Source organism: Syzygium oleosum, unplaced genomic scaffold (assembly GCF_021117445.2).
Source record: "Syzygium oleosum isolate NSW1041296 unplaced genomic scaffold, Sole_v2.1 Sole_v2.04, whole genome shotgun sequence".
In the NCBI taxonomy this organism is placed as follows: domain Eukaryota; kingdom Viridiplantae; phylum Streptophyta; class Magnoliopsida; order Myrtales; family Myrtaceae; genus Syzygium; species Syzygium oleosum.
The window spans coordinates 7,402,039-7,424,357 of NW_026607488.1; the positions used below are offsets into that span (position 1 = coordinate 7,402,039).

At 40.9% G+C, this 22,319-nt stretch overlaps 2 protein-coding genes and 1 pseudogene across 6 annotated transcripts; 2 read left to right on the forward strand and 1 right to left on the reverse strand.

The window, feature by feature from the left end:
• Positions 1-852: 852 nt before the first annotated feature.
• On the reverse strand, positions 853-5,087 carry LOC115685301 (disease resistance protein L6-like; annotated as a pseudogene).
• Positions 5,088-5,622: 535 nt separating this feature from the next.
• LOC115685325 (chaperone protein ClpB3, mitochondrial) lies at positions 5,623-13,488 on the forward strand. Its single transcript, XM_056310804.1, has 10 exons — positions 5,623-6,047; positions 7,187-7,405; positions 7,500-7,737; positions 8,518-8,713; positions 9,417-9,471; positions 9,577-9,727; positions 10,009-10,317; positions 10,920-11,185; positions 11,274-12,203; positions 12,927-13,488. Exons 1-10 carry the CDS (start codon positions 5,736-5,738, stop codon positions 13,233-13,235), a joined length of 2,985 nt encoding a protein of 994 aa, XP_056166779.1. The 5' UTR covers positions 5,623-5,735; the 3' UTR covers positions 13,236-13,488.
• Positions 13,489-18,191: 4,703 nt separating this feature from the next.
• LOC115685326 (U-box domain-containing protein 12-like) lies at positions 18,192-21,607 on the forward strand. Of its 5 annotated transcripts, none has more exons than XM_030610378.2 (3): positions 18,192-18,968; positions 19,688-20,650; positions 21,361-21,607. In XM_030610378.2, exons 1-2 carry the CDS (start codon positions 18,343-18,345, stop codon positions 20,619-20,621), a joined length of 1,560 nt encoding a protein of 519 aa, XP_030466238.1. In that variant the 5' UTR covers positions 18,192-18,342; the 3' UTR covers positions 20,622-20,650; positions 21,361-21,607. The 5 variants fall into 5 exon arrangements, with proteins under 5 accessions (XP_030466238.1, XP_030466237.1, XP_030466239.1 ...); XM_030610377.2 differs by having other exon boundaries at positions 21,368-21,607; XM_030610379.2 differs by having other exon boundaries at positions 19,688-20,639.
• The last annotated feature ends 712 nt before the right edge of the window (positions 21,608-22,319 follow it).

Consider the following 22,319-nt stretch of genomic DNA (forward strand, 5'->3'; position numbering starts at 1 on the left):
TTCTTATTTTGTCAATTTTATTATTCGATCGCATGGCTTCCGCAACAGAAATCATGAATGATGAATAACGGTTTTCCCTGACATATACTTTTGGTCAATTCTGTGGTGTTCCGTGGCCATCAAAATGGAAAATCATCCATAGACCTCGTCACCTTTTAATCTCAATAAATATATTTTCATACTTGATTATCTTAAGGAGTTTGTTGTCAAACAAATCATAATTACTACAGTTTTCCGAAAATAATTACTGCTTAATTAGTTAAGGCAATTGACTTCGATTTTGACCTTCGCATACGAATGAGTAAATTAGATGGGTCCGTAAGAGAGCTGGTCTGTGTGTAATTTGTTCTCTTGAGAAATAAAGTGAAACTTCTTTGCTCTTGTGCCCATCAATTCTACACTCGATAAGAAGAATCCGAACGTTTCCAATTCAACAAGCGATAGCAGAACCATACGGTCGATTTTCTGCTTGTTTCTGAATATTTATTGACTCAAATATGCACACCATTAGTTATGCGATTGTTGATCAGAATCTAAACAATAGCGGGTTCAAGTCAAAGCTGGATGGCGGAGAAAGAAAGAATCTGCACTCTCCAAAGTCAGGTCTAGAAGGTGGACAAATATAGATATACAGAAACATTGGCTTTTTTAGTAAAATGAGAGGAAAAAACAAAATTGGGTCCCGTATTTTGGTAATTAATACGAATTATTTAATGTGTTTGTTAGAGAATTTCCAAGTCTTTTAGTAAAATAAGAGGAACAAACAAAAATGGGTTTGGTTAATAAGTTGTTAGGCAATCATTTTCTCTTGGGACCCGTGCACGTTCATAGCACATTAATTTCGTGATATCTTCATCTTTGAAAATGGATGAGATAATATCCCTTGAAATTGAAATTATGGATGATGAATAGCATTTCCCACGACATACTCTTCTGTATATAATTGCTTTGTTGATTCTGCGATGTATCGTGTCCATCAAAATAAAGAAATAAATTTATCAAGGACCGTAGGAGGAGGACACCAATTGCACAATGAGGAAGGTAATCACAGTCATGCCACATGACAACTGGATATGTTTGGTCCTCGTTGGTGAAAAAGCAAGCAATATCCAGAAATACTTCATTCTGCTTATTCTCCAATCCCTCATAACTAATCATTAGTGCATCTCGGACATCTTTAAAAGGATCCTATATCCAACTGCTGCAACGTGTCTTCCCATAAATTTCTATTCTCAAAATGTTGCCCTAAGGCAATGCTTTGGCAATAAAGAGGTGAACCTATCACCTCGATAGACAAAGGAAGCATACCCGCTCTCCGAACAATTTTCTCTGCAAGATGATCATATCCTTCTACGGGAGAGTCTCTTCTGAATGTGTGCTTACAAAACAATTGAAGTGCTCGACCAAATTCCATTTGATGAACTTCGTAAGCCAAAATTCCTTCGGGTTGATTTAGGACCTCTTTACAAGACGATTCCACTCGAGTCATCAAGATATCTATGTTTCTAGTGGTGAAGATGATCCTACTTCCTGAACCAAACCAATCAGATTTTCCAGTTAGCTTCTCGAGTTGTTTTTTTCTTGTCTAGATCATCGAGAACAATGAGGACTTTCTTAGTATTACATACTCTCTTGATCCAATTCATCCCATCACCAATGTCTTTAATTTGGTCAGCAACCATAGAACCAACAAAACTTGAAATTAACTTTTTCTGCAAGTTTATAAGACCATGTTGTGATGATTCTCGAACGTCGTTGAGGAAACTAATGCCGTCAAAGTGAGAAGATAATTTGTTGAACACAACCTTCGCAAGTACTGTTTTACCAACGCCACCCACTCCATGAATACCAAGGAAACGTACACCATCAAAGTCAACATCCAACTTTTCTATTATGGCTTTTATCTGACGATGATCCTCAACCAAATATTCAGGCACATCCACATCTTTGGCATTAAGCTTGCACAATACCTCTTCAACAACCAAATCAATCAATTCTCCGTCACTGCAGCAAAGCAGGAATTTTTTGTAAGGGTATAAATTTCTTCCGGATATGATGATCTTTGGGTCCCTAGGGACCGTATGGCTAAATAAAATCGACCATCTCAGTTACTATGGATGGAATTTAGGCATTATAACCAGTGATCATGTATGTTGGAATTTCATGGAATGACCCTCAATTTGATAGTATTGGAGATGCTTTAGATAATGCATGAGCCGATCTATGTGAAGGAGATATATATTCTCAATGGAATGGACGGAGTAAGATTCACAACACTTGAGAAGGCAATATTTCTTCATAACGCTTGGATCTGCTAACTAAGAGTGCGTATGGTAATGTTTCTATTTCTGGGAACAATTTCTTTTCAGAAATAGTTTTTTCTATTTTTATTTCCTGGAAGAGTTTCTGAGCAAAATAATGCGTTTGGTACCTGTACAAAATTTCTATTTCTAGAACAGAAATGTGTTTGGTAACTGCACAAAATTTCTATTCCTAGAATAGAAAAAGAACAGAAATGCGTTTGGTAATTGCACAAAATTTCTATTCCCAATTTTTTGCATTCAAATCTATATCTTTTATTTAACTATAAGTACAAGTTATAAGTGAAAAAAATCAATAAGCATGATTTATTGGTTTGTCTAATCCTTTTTAGGGGTTTAAAACCCCTTTTAATCCCTAAACTAAGGAATCTTCAAAAATACCACTTGGGCACCTCAAAAATTTAAATTTCACTCAAAGTGGGTGGCCACAGGTATTCTAAGCCATTATGTGAATTTTTATATATTTTTTTGGGGTAAAATTTATTAAAAATTTTTACTTTCCCTAAATCTGTTTCTTTTTATTTTTCCAAAAAAAATTTATGAAATTTTTTTAATTTTTTCAATTTCGGAATTTTGCAAATATTTAAGGGTTTTCTGAGTTTTTCTGATTTTTATGGATTTTCTAAGAATTTTTCTGATTTATATGAATTTTGGGAATTTTTTAATTTTCTAATTTTTTATGGGATTTTTCTGAAATTTTTCTAATTTTTATGAATTTTCGGAATTTTTTAATTTATTCTAAGCCATTATGTGAATTTTTTATTTTTGTTTTTTTTTTGGGGAAAAGTTTATTAAAAATTTTTACTTTCTCGAAATTTGTCTCTTTTTATTTTCTAGAAAGCTTTTTATGAATTTTTTTTAATTTTTTCAATTTCGGAATTTTGCAAATTTTTATGGGTTTTTTGAGTTTTCTGATTTTTATGGATTTTCTGAGAATTTTTCTGATTTTTATGAATTTTTGAAATTTTTTATTTTTTTATAATTTTTTTATTATTTCCGCCGAGAATGGACCGGACCGGTGCTTTGAGACGGTTTGCAGACGACGGAGGATGGAGGAGGAGCTGAGGTCGCGACTTGAGGACCGGACCTTTCTATTTCTATTTCTATTTCTATTTCTAGGAACAAAGAAGTAGATTTTTTCTACTTCTTATTTCTGCTCCAAATCTATTTCTTGGCCATTTTTCTATTCCAGGAAATAGAAAAATAAAATACGTTACCAAACGGATTTCTGTTCTTTTTTTGTTCCAGGGAACAAAAGAACAGAAAAATAGAGAAACAGAAGCATTACCAAACACGCCCTAACATGCAGTGACATGAAATCCAAAATGCATGTATTATTGAGCTAAATTTTATAGGATTGTGTTGGCATAGAGTTGAATCCAGAGATAAAACGAAAATAAAATCGGGGTCTCGAGCAAAATCGAAAGAAGCACAACAGATATTGTTGATAGTTTAAACTGTTGAGTTCATTATCGATGTAAAACAAGTTTTGGTTATGGCGAAAAATGGTGAACAGATTACATTTGCTAAGTTCTTACTAGACTTATCAGACGGGTAATCAGACCAGACACAGGTACAGTTCATTCAAGTAAGAGTCAGCTGAAGATGCTCATAGATTGGATCAAAGTGGACCCTTTTTGCCCTACTCTGTCAGGTCTAGCTGTCATTAACTTCTAATGGAAATTTCAAATGAAAAGATGTCGCAATGCTCTAATTCTTAAACTTCGGAGAGACAAAGTTTATTCAAATGAGAAGTGCAACTATCGCGTTTATTAAAGACGACGAAAAGGTTGAGGAAAATTACCGTTTCCCTTTGAGATCCCACCCCTTTAGACATGCAACCTTGACAAGAGCAGCCTCCCACCGCTTCAGTTCATCGGAGCCGAACTTCTTCTTGTGCTTGGGTATGGCCTTTTTGTACAGCTTGGTTTTGAGCTTAACGTCATCAGGGTTCACATCGTAGAAGATGGCAAGTATCTCTTTCTTCCCATCTGATTTCGAGATGCCCTCTGCCATGTGTGCAACCTCGCGGAGACACCACGAACTGGTGGCGTAGCTCCTGGAGAAGATGGGTACGTAGATTCAGGACTTGTCGAGCGCTTTCGAAAGCCCACCACCGATTTCCATGCCGACTCGGAGCTCTTCGTTGTCTAGGAAGAAATGGACTCCGGCGAGTCGCAGCCTACGGTAAAGGCAATCGGTGAAGCCGTCACGTGTGTCGAGAACCCGGAAACCCAAGAACACCTCGTACTCCGTAGCAGCGGGATCGTCCTCCCGGTCCCTCCTCAACGCCTCGTCCTCTTCTCCAGGCACGTCGTCCACTCTCAAGGTCGACTCCCAGTCCCTCCTCCTCTTCGGTTTCCCGAGCTGCCTCGGCGCCCTGCCACAATTCACAAGAGTTTCTAACCACAGCGAGACTTAAAAATAGGATGGATGCAAATCGAACAAAGAGCAGCCTGAACTGCATCGTACATGTCCAGGAGCAGAGCTTCTTCGCCTGCGCGTTATCTGTCAACAACAAGAGCCTCGAACAGGAGTCGAACCAGAGCACTTGCAGCGCTCCTACAGTCAAAGGGAGGAAGGAAGTCAGCTAAAGATCAGACCGTGAAGGTACACAGGAGACACAGAGAGGAGACAACGGTGGAGAGCAAGTTGGCAAAATCCTCCTGGTGGAGAAATATCATCGCATGCTTCGGGTGCACATGAGCCCAGTTAGTAATCTCACACCTCTCCGACGTGGCAAGACCAGTGGCCCGACCAGTGCATGCCCACGTGGAAATTCGTGAATCCGAAACTGCGTTCGGAGAAATTCAGGGGAAAAAGAAAGAAGACGAAGAAGAAAAGAAAAAAAATGTTAATATTACGAAAAATTTCAAATTAATTTATTTATGATAAATTTTTTTTTTATCAATTCAAAATCAGTACACATGTAACAAATTTACTCTTCATTAGTTTCCGTTAAATTGCTAAATTAAATGACACGTGACAATTGACAGGTATATTACTTTAGATTTTATCATCTGTCGATCACATATGTACCGATTTGTGATTTTCGTGATATTAATTCACTTTCACGGAAACTAACCGAGTGTAAATTTATCACAAACGTATCGAATTTTTGTTAACTTAGGATAAATTTATTTATCAGTTTTGGGTTTTTGCTGAAAATTATCACAAATCTATCGTTTCGAGATTTTCGTAATATTAATCCATGGACCAAAAAAAAAAAAACGGAAGGAGAAGAAGCTGCCATTTCCTTCCACAACCTTCTTCGTCTTGCCTCCTCCCCAAGCATCACCACCGGATCACCACCCGCCACCCTCCTCTCCTCCTTCTTCTTCTTCTTGCTCCTCCTCGTTTCAAAACGTCTTCTTCTTCGCTACCCCAGTTCAGGAACCTCTCCCGCTCCTTCAAATGGCCACCAGGAGAACCGCCTCGAAGCTCACCAAGGCCGCCGCCCTGGCCGCGGCGAACGCGGCCTCGGCGCCCCCCACGCGTCGCTCCGCCGGCGGCGCCCCCCTATCGCGCTCTCGATCGCTTGCCGGCGCCGCTTCCGGTTTCGGGAGCTGCATCAACCCGTTGACCGGTCCGTCGCCGCTCCGCGAGGCTAATGCTCTCGCTTCGGTATCGGCCGGTGCCGTCAGGCTCCGCGGCGCCATCGGCTTCGATTCGCGGGACTTTGGCCGTTCCTCTGCGGCTTACTCGACCGCCGCGAGCGCGTCTCAGGTTGGAATTCGATCGAATTCATTACGTGAATGCGGGTGTTCTGTGATATTATGGAAAGGCGTGATTTTGAAACGTCGGCTTGATGCTAGGGGAGCCTAGGACTATCCCGTTTTATTTGAGCTCTTTATGTTCGAGTTGGGAATAGTGCCCGTCTGTGAAAATTGAGTGTGGAGCAATTTGTCTGTAGTCTTCTTCTGGTGTCGCTGAAGCTTTTGGGGACTAAAGTTTGGTGCTTTTTGTGTTATGTTTGTGACAACTGTCGCCTCTAGGAACGATCTCCCAAGATGATGCAGTTACAGAATAGATCATGGGGCGTTCAATGTAAACATTATAAGCATTGTATCACTTGAAATAATTAGCCAATGAACAATATCTTTATTATCGATGACAGTTTATGTACAAACAACTTCATGGACATTGCAAATATTTTTTTGTTCATTCATTCTTATAAGTGATACAAGCTATCATTTTTTGGAAAATATTTTCCAAATGATTCATTTTCACGAAATAAATACACCCTTAACGAAATAAACTTTTCCCCTGTATCACGAAAGTGCATTACTTTTAGCTGTATCCTTAATGAATGATAAATTCAAAATATCGTTTGGTGGTTCTTTATGGTATACATTGGAGAATTATAAGCTGCAAATTTACCAAACTTCTGCTTTCAACTTCACCGTCTCCCGTGACCATTTGCAAATGAAGGTCCGCCTAATACTTGAGTAGCTATTACACTTTCTTAGCAGTGCAGGGGACGGTTCCTTGATTGTACAAGTTAACACAGTTCCTTGAGTTAAAACTAAGTGTTTGATTTTCAACATCCAAAGTCTTAAAGTAAATGTTTAATTTTTTCATGTTTTGTTTTTGATTTCCTTAAAAGTTCAAGATATGGTGGACTGGAGTTTAGTGTGATTAACATTAGAAGGTTACTTACCAACCGAGTAAGCATCTCATATTGAAGAATTCTGTCCTAATCCTGTTAAATTTACTGGATATTTGTGTTTAATGTAGCAGGATTGACCAGGCAATTTTTTCCTCGTCATCCTTTAGTCAGAATTTCTGGAAGAGAAGTCGACCTGTTTCATTTGATATGTTTTTTTCCAAAAAAATTAATTGAAGTCCGGCTTTGTTTTCCTCAGACAAATCCATCAGAGTTCACTGAGATGGCCTGGGAGGGCATTGTTGGCGCTGTTGATGCAGCTCGAGTAAGCAAACAACAAGTGGTGGAAACTGAGCATCTAATGAAAGCTCTTTTGGAGCAGAAGGATGGTTTAGCCAGGAGAGTTCTCACCAAAGCTGGTCTTGACAACACATCAGTTCTGCAGGCTTTGGACGACTTCATATCCCAACAACCAAAGGCGTGTATTCAGTTATATGTTTGTTTTTCAATTCAATTTTGTCTTTCTCCAAAGGTTATTTGGGGTTTGGTAACAATCTGTGATCTTGCACCAGGTTGTGGGCGATACTAGTGGCCCTATAATGGGCTCAAACCTTGCCTCCCTTTTGGACAATGCTCGGAAGTACAAGAAAGAAATGGGAGATGATTTTGTTTCTGTGGAGCATTTATTGCTTGCATTTCATTCTGATAAGAGGTTTGGGCAGCAATTATTTCGAAATCTCCAGCTCAGTGAGAAGGATTTGAGGGAGGCCATTCAAGCTGTTCGTGGAAATCAAAGAGTAACAGATCAAAGTACGTCCTATTTTTATTCAACTTCCGCAACGATTTTTTTTCTGAATCACATGATACTTATGGTAGGCTCTGGTCCTTATAAAACATTGCTTCCCATGTTTTCTCAGAGGTTCCTGAAATTGTTAGGACTTGAACAGGCTGACAATATTCGTGACATTGATTCCCCACAGACAGGCTAGCCGTTGTCTTCATAAAACTTCATTAATCAACGAACTCTACATAGTCACCACTTGCTGTTTGACTAAGTCCATCTGGGTTGTTGTTTGGATGGGTTTCTGCTTTCCTGATGGACTTCGTTTGTTTACTCTGTCAATTAGAAGTCCACAGGGACAGTGAGAGTTTGCTTGTCAGTTGTGAGATGAGAGAGCAGTGCCGCTGGCTGCTGCTTGGAACAATTCTTCATCCTGCAAAGAACTATTTGATTTGAGGGAATAATCATATTGAAACTTTTGATGATATTCAACTATTAGAAAAAGATATGTTTTCATAATCTCAAAGTGTTCAGGATATCTGCTCAGGGAAGATGAGATATTGTCATGCTTAACTGAAGCTTCTAAAACTTTATTTTAAATATTCCACTGTATTTCTCAGCTTTATCTTGGTTCTTTCGCGATGTTTCTCAGCTGGCTAAGTATTCCCTCTAACATGCATGTTGTAGCACATGATTCATTATTGTCCCGCCAAAGCAGGAAGACCTGTTGTTGATACCTGGTCTATTTCCTTTGCTTCTTTGACTACTAATGCATTTGTCATAACATTTCTTTTGTCTCCTACAAACAGACCCGGAAGGAAAATATGAAGCACTCGAGAAATATGGCAGTGACTTGACGGAAATGGCTCGGCGGGGCAAGCTTGATCCTGTTATCGGTCGTGACGATGAGATCCGGCGTTGCATTCAAATATTATGTAGGAGAACTAAAAATAATCCAGTAATTATTGGTGAGCCAGGTGTGGGGAAAACTGCAATTGCTGAAGGGTAGGTTTCTTAGTTCAATATTATTTTCTTAAGCTTAGTATCTTAGTGCCTGATATGTTGTTAGACATGTTCTTCTATTTTGCTTATGTTGTTTGCGTGTGCAGCCAGCATGTGCCATGAAGGATCGTTCATGGAGCTCCCAGTGTAACATTGCTGTTATTTAGTGTCATATGAATAGTTCAGTGTTTATAACCTCTTCTCAACTTTAGTTCTGTCTGAGTTATAGTTATTAGGATCAAATTACTCATGCAAATCATTTTTCTGATGGACCAAAAACTGGCTTCCTTTCTTTTATGATGATAACATAATGTCAGAGACTTTGTTCGTGAAGATATAATTGACCTTCAAGCTGATAAGGTGCAGTGGTGTTACGGCTATTCTCAAGTGAAACACTCTATTGGATTCTCCGAAGCAGTAGTGCTGAGCTGGGCTCTATAGGTTGTTCTGCAGATCTAAATCTAGAGCTAAACTAGTTGAAAAGAGTGCTGGTGATACTCAGTCAGTGTGCTGGTTCCATCCTTTTAGCTGTCATGTAACTTTTCCTTAGCAGTAGAGAGTATTCAGAGAATAGCAATTGTTAAACTATGTACATATTACTGTCATTTTGGAAGTGAGCACGTCTAGTGACATGGTTCCTAGTGTGAATATTGTAACTTTATGGATTCTATGGTAATTTCTCTGTCGTAATTCTCACTCTTAACAGGTTGGCTCAACGTATAGTCCGTGGGGATGTACCGGAGCCACTGTTGAACAGAAAGGTTGTAATTTTGGCTGTCTGTTCAAGATAAGTTGTTTATATGATAATGTGATTGTTCAGAGAGCTTTCTGCTAAAAGGATGTCTGCTTTATCTTGACCTATGCAGTTGATTTCCTTGGATATGGGAGCACTAGTTGCAGGCGCTAAGTTCCGTGGAGATTTTGAGGAACGACTGAAAGCTGTCTTGAAGGAAGTAACAGCTTCAAATGGGCAGATTATATTGTTCATTGATGAGATTCACACTGTTGTAGGTGCAGGTGTGTATCCTTCTTGCTTTTCTTTCCTGGTTCCATTTCTATCATTGTTATCAGGGACTATGTAAACATGCATGCAAAAGTCGTTAATTTCTATATCGTGTTATTAAACTTTGTAGTCAGGCAAAGTCTAGTATAATCTATATCTTTCATGTTTTCATTTTGCTTTTGTTTTTCATGTGATGGTTTTATTCAGATTCCTATGTGCTGCTTTTCTTCTGTTTACTCCCATGTGCCGAACGCAAATTGTGTATTGAAAAGTACTGCTTGTGTTATGCATGTAGGAGCGACAAGTGGCGCAATGGATGCAGGGAACTTGTTGAAACCAATGTTAGGTCGCGGTGAGCTACGTTGCATAGGTGCAACAACACTGAATGAGTATAGGAAGTTCATTGAGAAGGATGCTGCTCTAGAGCGTAGGTTTCAACAAGTGTTTTGCGGGCAGCCATCTGTTGAGGACACTATTTCCATTCTTCGCGGATTGCGTGAGCGGTATGAACTACACCATGGCGTTAAAATATCAGACAGCGCCCTTGTTTCAGCTGCTGTCCTTTCAAATCGTTACATTACCGAACGCTTTCTGCCTGACAAAGGTAATCTATGAATTTTATCAGTGTTGGATTGTATTTCTGTGTTTATGACTCTAGCCATTTTCGTCACGTATGAGCAATTAATTGACTCTCTTCAATTGATAATGACATATTCCAATTAATTTTTTTAAATGATAATCAATCTTCCTGTCGTTTAAAATGACGCATTAAATCCCAACGATAATGTGTAAAGATCGTGCAACAGCACAATAATTTTTTTTTTTTTTTGCTGGGGCGCCTAACTATGAAATTCTTTTCGCATTGCGACTTCAAATATGCGGTTGCTAGCAGTATGGTATTTTCTGTCTGCTATTCTTTTTATTTATTTCCTGCAGTCTTCTTCTTTTGCTTAATTTTTTTCTTCATTATCTATACACTCTCTTAGGAGTACAATGTCGTTATGCCTCTGTTTTGGATATTTCCCTCTGATATACTTTGAGAAATATGACCACCGTGATAGAACAATTTAAATGTATAAAGAGAAGATGTTGTTGTTTATTCCAACTTCTTGTCTTGAATGCTTCTCTACTTTACCTCAATAAACGGACATCTGTCCTGCTCCTTCTGTTGTCTAATCATATATGGTTATGTTGTTTCTCCTTCAGCCATTGATCTAGTTGATGAAGCCGCAGCAAAGCTGAAAATGGAGATTACATCCAAGCCTACTGAATTGGATGAGATAGACCGAGCTGTGCTTAAGTTGGAGATGGAGAAGTTATCTCTGAAAAATGACACAGATAAAGCATCTAAAGAAAGGTTGCATAAGTTGGAAAATGACTTAAATTTGCTTAAACAGAAGCAAAAAGAACTGACAGAGCAGTGGGAAAGTGAAAAAGCTCTTATGACTCGGATTCGATCAATTAAAGAGGAGGTAACTCTTCTACCCCTATATAATTCTCTTTCGTGATTCTTCCTTTTGTGTATTTTACCTTGATTTGACCTTTCTCTCCGTCTAACAGATTGATAGAGTTAACCTGGAGATGGAAGCTGCCGAGCGTGAATACAACTTAAACCGTGCTGCTGAACTCAAATATGGAACGCTCATTTCGCTTCAGCGCCAGTTAAAGGAGGCTGAAAAGAATCTTGCAGAATTCAGGAAATCAGGAAAATCTTTGCTACGAGAAGAGGTCACTGATCTTGACATCGCTGAAATTGTCAGCAAATGGACTGGCATTCCCTTGTCGAACCTTCAACAGTCAGAGAAGGAAAAGCTAGTAATGCTGGAGGAGGTCTTTCACAAGAGGGTGGTTGGTCAAGATATAGCAGTTAAATCAGTAGCTGATGCAATCCGTCGTTCGAGGGCTGGATTATCTGATCCAAACCGACCAATAGCAAGTTTTATGTTTATGGGCCCTACTGGTGTTGGCAAAACTGAGCTTGCCAAGGCTTTAGCTGGATATCTCTTCAACACAGAAAATGCTCTTGTTAGAATAGATATGAGTGAGTACATGGAGAAACATGCGGTTTCACGTTTGGTTGGTGCACCTCCTGGTTATGTGGGATATGAAGAAGGTGGGCAGCTGACTGAAGTGGTTCGGCGAAGACCTTATTCTGTTGTGCTCTTTGATGAGATTGAAAAGGCACATCACGACGTGTTCAACATTTTGTTACAGCTGTTGGATGATGGAAGAATAACTGATTCCCAGGGAAGGACTGTCAGTTTTACAAATTGTGTCGTGATAATGACTTCTAATATAGGCTCTCACTTTATACTCGAAACTCTCCGTAATACAAGGGACAGTAAGGAAGTAATTTATGACATTATGAAAAGACAAGTTGTTGAGTTGGCCAGACAAACATTCCGCCCAGAGTTTATGAATCGAATTGATGAGTACATTGTATTCCAGCCACTGGACTCCAATGAAATTGGCAAAATTGTGAATCTCCAGGTAACTAATCTTGAGCTCACTTCTATTTATTCCTTGGAGGTGCTGCGTTGCGTAAGAAAGCTTAATCACAAAAAAGACTCTACAGTTGGATTGCCATCATATTCAAGCTGCATTCTTGCGTCGATGTTCTTTTATCAGTGGGGGTAAATTGAAAATGCAGAACTAGCTTTTGTTTCCTAACCTTTTATCATGACTACTTGGATGAGATGCTAACAAATAGTGGTGCAATTGCATAGGTTACCAACGCTTGCTTGCATAAAGCTTCTGTGCATTCTCTTACTGTAGTTTAAGTAACTTGAATTCTTATGGGTTACATGTTGATAACTATTGTTTTGTGATGCAAAATTCCAATATGTTGCACAAGATGAATCTTTATTTGTGGTAATTTTTATGATTTAGCAGTTTATGTTTGTGGGAAAAGGAACTACATTGCAATGTTTATTCAAATTTCCGAATTATCAATTTTGTTAAGCAGTATTGGTCTTATTTACATGTCAGGATGCCTAGAGCCTTTTAGTTCATGAATGTTTGCTAAGGATTCACCTTTCTGAGTAACCCATCCAACACAATTCTTATGTTCTGTTTCGAAATGCACTTAGCACATCTAAATGAGTTCTTATGTTTTGTGTCAAAATGCACGTATAGGCACCTGGATGCTACTTTATGAAGGGCATATGAGTTTTGTAGCAAACATTTTGATGGTCCATTTTGCACCTGATGCAGATGGACCGGTTGAAAGAACGACTAAAACAGAAGAAAATTGAACTTCACTACACTGAGGAAGCCGTTGTGCTTCTTGGGACATTGGGCTTCGATCCAAATTTTGGCGCCAGACCTGTGAAGAGGGTGATCCAACAGTTGGTTGAGAACGAAATCGCTATGGGTATCTTGAGAGGAGATTTCAAGGAGGACGACTCGGTGATTGTCGATGCTGTCACGTCACCTTCAGCCAAGGACCGTCCCCCGCAGAAGAGGCTGTGCATCAAGAGGTTGGAGAGCAGCCCAATGGATGCGATGGTTGCCAATGATTGACATTGAGTAACACGTGTCTCATGCTGCTCGCACATACGTCACCCTGCTTCATTCTGGTAAGTGATAAGATTTTGATTGTGCTGGTCAAGTGTTCAAGTTAGCTTCAAGTGTACAACGAGTCAAGATAGCTACAACCAACCGCCCACCTTTAGCTGGTTTTTGTGGACATAAGGTATCTGTACATAATGTCCCATGCAGCGCGAGTTCCACCCTATTAATTGGCCTGTTTCAATGTCAGAGTTAATGTTTCTTTGTAACTTCAGTGAACTTTCTTGCTAACTGACATGAGCTTCCTGATTCCTCGAGAGCAAAAGGTTAGAGGGTGACTATGATTGTTGTTCCTTACACGCACACACAGGTTTACTATCACTAGCTAGAGAATCTGAGAAAGCTTTTCGAACAACCATCGGATACTGTTACTAAGCGGAATTCGCGTCAAACCGGAAATCAGTTGCTGTCAAATGTCCAAATCCATCATTTACACAGAACAGTAGCTGTCACTCTTAAAAGATCTGCTATTTGCTATATTCACGGGAGCAATTGCATTATGATGACGGGGTCCATTCCCCGTCTTCTCATTCTCTGCACTTCATATGACACGACGCTGCGAGAATCATTGCCATTTCTTTTTGAGGATTCGATGTCTGTTGGTTAGGCAGTCCCAATCCTAGAACAGAAACTGCTTCATGCATGCTCTTAAGCAAAACGGGTGTGACCGCCTCGCGAAGGCGCATCAAAACTTTCTCCTACCGAAAGTGTTAATCGGCCCGTACGCCGGTGAAACCACCGATCTCAGATAAAGACTCGGGATTTTGTCCAAGACTACGATCTTAAACATATAGAATGAATTGCTCGTATCCCTGGCTTTTGGAAGCTAGAATGAGTGTTTAGGCTATGATCTTTGTAACATCAACCCATGTGGATCGTGTCGGCATCGTCCCTGCATATCTTAAACCAATCTCTAAGGTGACGGTGGTGTCCCAACAAGGCAACGACATCGATGTTAGTATATGTTCCGAGTACAGTTGTACTCTTATGCACATTGTTCCTCATGTTTGCTTGGGACGTGCCTTCACATCTCGGTGGTCCAAAGCTCCTTTGGCTGATTACAATGATGAGTACGTCTACCTCCTTTTGTGTTCTCTTTATTGCCGTGAATCATAGCAAAATTCTGAGGCCTCCACAACTCTTGTCCTTCCATGCATTGTGTGGGGGGAAAAGAATAGGAATTCACGTTAATACCTTTAAAATGCCCGAATTGATAAGTTCACGACACATACTTTCCAAATAATTTTTCGTCTTCTAAAAAATTATAAATGAATACCCCGTTACAAATTTACCCCAAATCATTTTTTGTTTCACGAGGAAAATCCAAACCAATACCCCTGACCTAAATTTTGCCCTCCATTGAAATTTCATATGATATCCCGTTAAAATGCACACGCGTCGACACCCGCAGAAGATGGCTACAAAACAAATCCGGCCTGCAGAAGATGGCTACAAAACAAATCCGACGCGGAAAATCCACGTATATCGATACGAATGCATTTCAATGGACGGTGGATCGGGTAGGTAATTCCAATAAATGCATCGCGGCTACTAATTCGGGATCTTCCGCAATACGAAAATAATAATTTCAAGTATTTACGCCGATCGATACCAGTTCGAGATCTCCACCCGTATTAAAACCCCGATGAATTTTTTCCCTTGCTCTTCTTTTTGGCATTCTTCTACCTAACTAAAAGGGAGTGTGGGAAAAAAGTAAATAATCAGATCCCCACGAGAGGGGCCACATTTTTTTCACTTGGCCGAGACAACGACACCGACTCAAACCACACACACATTTTTTTTCCCTCAAATCATTCCAGCCCGATCAAAACAGGAACAATGGAGAGTATCAAATTGCTTTCCTTTCCTTTCCACCTAACAAAGAGAGAGGGGGGTCCTCCTCCCTTCCTCGAGTTCAAGTTCAGATCTGCAGCACCAGCTTCTAAGACATACCAAAATCATTTTGGCAAAATGCACGTGCCATGGGGGCTGCGGCTGCTGCTGCTGCTGCTGCACAAGAACACTTGACCAAAAGCAGCAGAACCGAAGCTGGTGGAGATCAGAGATCAGTGGCTCAACCGTGATTCCACCAAAAAGAACCGAAGCCCAAACCAGTATAAAAAACGACACGCGTGACCCCACTCCAGGGAATCCATTAAAAGTCAAGCCCCCCTTAGCTTCTTGGAGGAGCAGCCACCAGTGAAAGAGGTCAGAGAACCAAATGCACCTGCGCCTGCGCCTGCACCTGCACCTGCACATGCCCATCACTGCTGAGTGCTGGCCAGCCCCTCCAATCCCCCACCCATCTTCCCCTGCTCCCTCCTCCACCGTGATTAACGTGCGCCGGCCAATCAGGACCCGGGCCGTGGGCCCCCCCCGCGCGGTTCCCTCCGGGAAGTTTCTGCCGCGGGCGCATGGTTTAACACGACTCCTTTAGCTGGACCGCACCGCACCAGATGACTGAAGAAAAGCAGAGGAGGGAAGGAGGGAAGGAGGGAGGAGGAAAGCGACACGCGTCCATGCTTTGTCGCGCGCCGTACCCGCAGCTCAGAAAAATTACCTCTGCACGATAAGTGCTCTTCCGCCAGGAGAAGTTGAGCTTTTCCCGTAAGCTTCGTGGCTTTTAGTTTTATTTTTTACACGAGCGCTCAGAAAATATTGATGAAAAATATTTCATTTAGGATGGGTATGTTTCGCCCAAAAAAGAAAAAGTAATTAATTAAAAAATACTCTTTTAAATTTTTTTATTGATTATACTGCTTATAAAAATAAATGAATGAAGATCTTCATCTTACGAGAAAATGTCTAAACATAAATTATTATCGATAATGAAAGCGTTTCTCATTGATTATCATTCTAAGCATACAACCAATCATTTTTAAGAAAATATTTTTCAAATAATTCATTTTTTACAAAATAAATAGAGCCTTAAAATAGCTCAATCTTGAAAACGTTGATTATGTATAATACAATACTTGTAGATGTATTAGAAGCTATAAAAAATTTGTTAGGATGAAGAATAATAGTCTTTAGGTAATTGTGAAAGGAATGGCACGTTGTGATTCACAAATTCTTGAAGGAGTAGACCCCAGAATAATATTTAATTTTTTTTGCCCTAAATAGAATGTCAATCTCACAATGGATTAAGGACAATCACATAAACATTTCATTTTCTTGTTCTCCTTTTTAATAAATGTCCCGACACCCGTCAATAATATCTTTATTATTTATCTTTGCCTTTTCCCGTCACTTCTTTTTTTTCCAAATTTCGAATGTGGACGAATATAAGTTACATTCCATATCGAGTCAAATCGCATGTATCTATACAAATAACTTTCTTTCTTGATTTTGAACCTAATAAATATCCCAGATTTTCCTCCTAGTTACAAGTTGTTCCGCTCAAATTCAAGACAATCAAGTGTGCTATCTCCCTTGACCTGAGGTCATGATTAAATTGATGACGTGTATATACTTGCTAATTAGCTAATTTAAAGAAGGTGTTGTTTGAATAGAAGGCTAATTTAGATATTTCCACTCAAATATCCTTTTTATATAATGAGTAGATTGATGGATACAAATAACTCCATAAATCCCTCTCGGATCTCGATCCCTAGCTAATTAGGAGGAGATCATATTTCGCTCAAAGTAGAACTTTAGGCCCGGCCATTTGGCAAACTTATTGGAGAGGGGGATTCGCAAGCAGGGATTTTCATTCTTCAAAAAATCAAACTCCCTCTCTTAATTTCAGGAACATTCTCCTTTCTCATATTAGGAGAATGTTAGTGTATTTCCAACAGGTCAAACTCATACACACTTCTAGGGAAGGAGTAGACTGGTTAGCATATTGGATACTTTCGTCATTTGATGCAGATGACACTCTAACATTGGATAGGCCATCGACGGATTTACTTTTTTTGTTAATAGGCGATCATATAGGATCCGATTTTATTACCGAGAGGTTTACTTCCTTTGTTAAACAAGATCAAGCGACGCAGCTCTACGACTTTATCCACATTTCTCATCAAAAAGAAAGAAAATAAAAAGGAGACCATAGATCACGAATCTTTTTTATTCATGTATATTTTCTATGGGCTGTGCAAGCATGCATGTGCTGAGTACATTAAAAAATTATACATTTGTGCAAAAAACAAAGTGTGACTCGCTATTCTTTCCGAACATATAAATATTTACCGAGATTATTTCAAACGATCAGGGATGACGAAAAACCGTTAGAAACGCTTGCTATAAACGCATCGGTCTTTGTATATTTTTTTTACACAGGTTTATCCGTCTAACTAATTATCTCGATTTAGTAATTACAGTAACGGGAAAAGTCAAACGGAAAATGGAAAAAATGAAAATTCCCGCCTATTATATATATATACACACACTTATAGAACATGCTCTTATTCAAAATGAAATGAGATTTTCTTCTAGCAAATTAAGAAAAAAACAAAGACGGAAATTATAATTTTCTCCTCCAAAAATGGAGGTAGGTGTGAGACTAGAGAAAGAGAGGGGAGGGGCTCGTTGGAAACGTTCTCAAAATGAGATAAATTTCCAAAAATCACCCCCAAAATTCCATGCTTCAAATAAATAAAACAAAATCGATTTTTATTATTATTAAAAAATGAATTTTTTTTCCCACTGATATTATAAAATAAATCTCCAAAAAGTCACTCCCAAGTCCCACTCTCTCTCTCTCTCTATCTTTCTCTCCACGTTTTGACACCTATAAAAACCACACACAGAACGACGACGACGAAGGAGAAGGAAGAAAAGAAGACGAAAAGTCTCTCTCTCTCTCTCTCTCCTCTGTCTCCATCTCGAGCAGTGCGCGCACTGAGCAGGCGAGCAGAGGCGCGCTCCTCTCCTCTGCTTCTGCTTCCTCTCCAAGTTCCGCAATTTTGATTGAAAGGAAAACGACGAGCCCCACATCTCATCATCTGCCAGATGTTCCACAGCATGACCCGCATGCATCCGCACCGCCCCCTGCTTTCCCCTGTTTTTCCCGTGAAAATGTAGCTCCCTTTGGGTCGCTCACACCGCCCCCCACGAGATGGCCGCAGCAGCCTGCCCGCACGGCAACGACATCGGCTCCCTCCTCCTCAACCGCGCCTCCTCCGCCACCGCCTCCGCCGCCGCCGCCCGCCCCTGGCCCTCCTTCTCCGGCTCCGCCCTCCGCCGCCGCCTCCTCGACGCCTTCCGCTGCGGCGGCGGCTCCTTCTCCCCCAGCAGTCGCAGCCGCAGCAAGAAGCCGCCACCCAAGATCCCCCCGGACCCGCCGAGGCCGGGCCCCGACCCGCCGCGGCCCAGGACGCTGGCGACGTTCGTGTCCAAGTCGGAGAAGCTCAGCGACCTGCTCCAGCTGGCGGAGATCCACGAGCGGCAGGAGAGCGACGTGGAGACGCGGCAGAAGGTGGAGGCCCTGGAGAAGCTGAAGCGGGTGGTGAGGGATCTGCAGGACGCGGAGGATGGGGAGGGAGAGGCTGACCGCGAGGAGGAGAAGAGGAGGGAGAGCGCTCGCCACGTGAGGCTGCTCGCGAAGGAGGACCCGGAGGCGAGGACGACGCTCGCGATGCTGGGAGCGATCCCGCCGTTGGTGGGAATGCTCGACTCTTCGGATCTCGATTCGCAGATTGCTTCGCTCTACGCTCTGCTTAATCTCGGCATTGGCAATGACATGTGAGTTCTTGGGATTTTTGCAATGGGTTAGATCGTCCTTCTTTCAATATCTGCATTTGATCGGTTTCGGCATGTTGTCCTGCCATTAACAGGGAAAGAGAGGTCGTCTTTTTCACCTCCTTTGCATGCATAACTGGATTTTTCATGATGAGCTTGTGCTCATCTTCTTCTTCTTTCTCAAGAGCTTTTCTGCTTGGTTTTTCGTGCTTGCAGTTCAGCCTCTGCTTTTTGGTAAAAAGTTCTCACCTTGGCGATCTAGATTGTGTTTTGTGTTCCAGATTTGAACTCTTTTTTCGAGCTCTGTTACTAGTGTCGCCATCAAATATTTCTTTTTACCTCGACCAGCCATGATGCTGTCTGTAATGTGCTTTTGAATTTGATCTATTTTCACATGCCGGTTCAGGCTCTCTGCAAAGCTCTGTCTTCTATGGTGTCATCAGTCGTTATCTGCAAAATGTGCATTTTTACAATGATGTTAATTTGCCATGTTTTGGAAGGTATATTGACCAGTCATTTTCCCTGTTCTCATGTGTCATCTTCATCAAGTTTCATTATTCCGCATTTGAGAGAATGCGTTGTCTTGTTTTTACTGCCCACGCTAAAGTTCTTGTCACTTTTGAAGCATATGTGTTTTTCTGTGCATTTTGGATTTGTCCAGTTCCTACTGGTTTGTGACTGTGAACTCATATATATCTCATCTCTTTTGGACTCATTTGCAGGAACAAGGCGGCCATTGTCAAAGCAGGGGCTGTTCATAAGATGTTGAAGCTTATTGAATCTCCTGAGGAGACAATAGACCCTTCAATCTCAGAGGCTATAGTGGCGAATTTTCTTGGCTTGAGTGCTCTAGATTCGAACAAACCCATCATCGGATTGTCAGGCGCAATCCCCTTTTTGGTGAATACCCTTATAGATACAGACCACAAGAGTAGCCCCCAAGCAAAGCAAGATGCCCTCAGAGCTCTCTACAACCTTTCAATCTTCCCCTCCAATATCTGCATAATAATCGAAACTGATTTGGTCCCTTTTCTTATGAATGCCTTGGGAGACATGGAAATCAGTGGACGGATTTTATCTATACTCAGCAATATCGTATCCACCCCTGAAGGGAGAAAGGCGATCAGCGTAGTTAAAGACGCATTCCCTATAATGGTTGACATATTAAACTGGACCGACTCGCCGGGTTGCCAAGAGAAAGCGTCGTACGTTTTGATGGTGATGTCTCACAAAGCTTATGGAGATAGGCAGGCAATGATCGAGGCTGGAATTGTATCGGCATTGCTTGAATTGACGCTTCTTGGCAGTACATTGTCGCAGAAGAGAGCTTCGAGGATACTGGAGTGTTTGAGGGTGGATAAAGGGAAGCAGATTTCAGAGAGCTATGGCGGCAGTAGCATGAGTGCAGCAGTATCTGCTCCTATATGCGGGGCTTCGTCAACTGCACTGAGTGTTAATGGAGGGACGAAGGAGTCTATGGAGGACGAAGACATGATGAGCGAGGAGAAGAAAGCGGTGCAGCAATTGGTTCAACAGAGTTTGCAGAGCAACATGAGGAGGATTGTTAAGAGAGCTAATTTGCCTCAAGATTTCGTCCCTTCGGATCATCTCAAGTCCCTCACTGCAAGTTCTACCTCGAAGAGCTTGCCCTTTTGAGAACTGATGCTTCGAAAGGTTATTTAGAAGTTAGTCCAATTTACTTTGTTTATATCATTGCCTAGATTTCTACACTGTTAAAAAGCTGACCTCACAATGTGTCTTTACTTTGCCTACTTTCACTTTAGTTCAACATTCTTCTGAATCAATTCAATTTATGCCAACGGAAGAAGTGCCCAAAGTTACAACCTTTTTCTTTCAGATCTACCTGGGTTGATTTTTTATGTTTTTTTGGGCAAATCTGTGGTTTATACAGCCATCAACTAGGGTTGCTTCATGGTCAGTGGTGTGGATGTAAATATAGGAAATGCCGGTGTTCTTTTTTGTCCATAAGAAATTAGGATCGCTACATCCAACAATCAAGTGGGGTCATTTTCAAGTCTCATTGGGCTCTGTTTCGTATTTAATATTCATTGGCTTCACTTGTGTTGGAAGAGGTGTCGGTCATTTTCTTCTGTCCGGAAATAGGGACTATTCACTGCTTTAACCTTACATGGGAATCTATTCCCGTTGCTGCTTTTTTCAAACGTGGGTCTGAACTCTACTAAAGGTTTCATATGGAATCTAATTAGCACTTAACAGGGTGGAAGTTAATTTTTTTTTTTGTGATCATCCAAGGGGACATGGACCAATCACGCCCTCTTTTCTTGATTAATTTAACACGACTCTTAACTAACTACCCTGTGCCTAGCCTAATGCATTGATTGACCTTGTCTTCTCATGAATTTTCTATTTGCAGATTGCAGATCTGTAGAAAATGAATCACCGTTCTCACTTTGGTTGTGGGAGGAGAAGAATCTGAGCTTGTTGATATTAGAATAAACCCATGTTTACTTCCCCTCGAGGTGTATATAAATATGTTTTCGGGAGTGATTCTAATTAGGCCATAGTGATCATCTTCTTGTTGTTTTTTAATGCAGGGGTTACCGGCATCATTACTTGATGTGATCTCAGTTTTGTGTATATATTATGTTCTGCTGCTGCAACTTTCAGTGTTTATTTGGGTAGCTTTTATATGTCTGTTCCCTTCAATGTGGGCCCCTGAGGGCTTCACCAACAATTCCACTTCACATACACCTAACATTATCGTTTATAGATACATACCTGCTGGCTCAAAACTCATCCGTATTGGGGGCAGTATAATCGAGCAACTAACTACGAAGAAATCGACAATTAGTTTCTCTTATCATAGCATCGAGTCGGAAACTGTTGGGCAAAATTTATGACCGATAAGAGAGTTAGTTGGGGCTTCGCAAGTCATGGGGCCTTGTTTGGGAAGGGGACTCTCGCATCGTGCCAGCATAATAGGATGTGTACATGAGCCGGTTGATTTCTCTTTCATTCTTTGCTATTTAAAGCTGGTAGGTTCTGCTTTATGGTATTTCCTGGTCCTGTTCAGGTTATTCTAGGACACTCTTCCCATCTCTTTCAGTCCTTTATGAGTTGGTAGATTCAGCTCTATTAAATGTTGGCAGCCCCCTCCAGATTTTTCTTTCTTTTCTCGGACTTTGTGCCTTCAGTGACCCATCTAGCGATATCGACCACATTCAAATGGGAGGTTGAGAGACTTTAAGGACCCGTCTGAGATCTATAGGGTTGGGACAATGAATTCTGGAGCGTCATGGCGTGTGATATCTGATGCAGTACACAGGAAGCTGTTGGGCCAGAGGTTGGTGGTGTCTTCAAAAACTCTGTTGG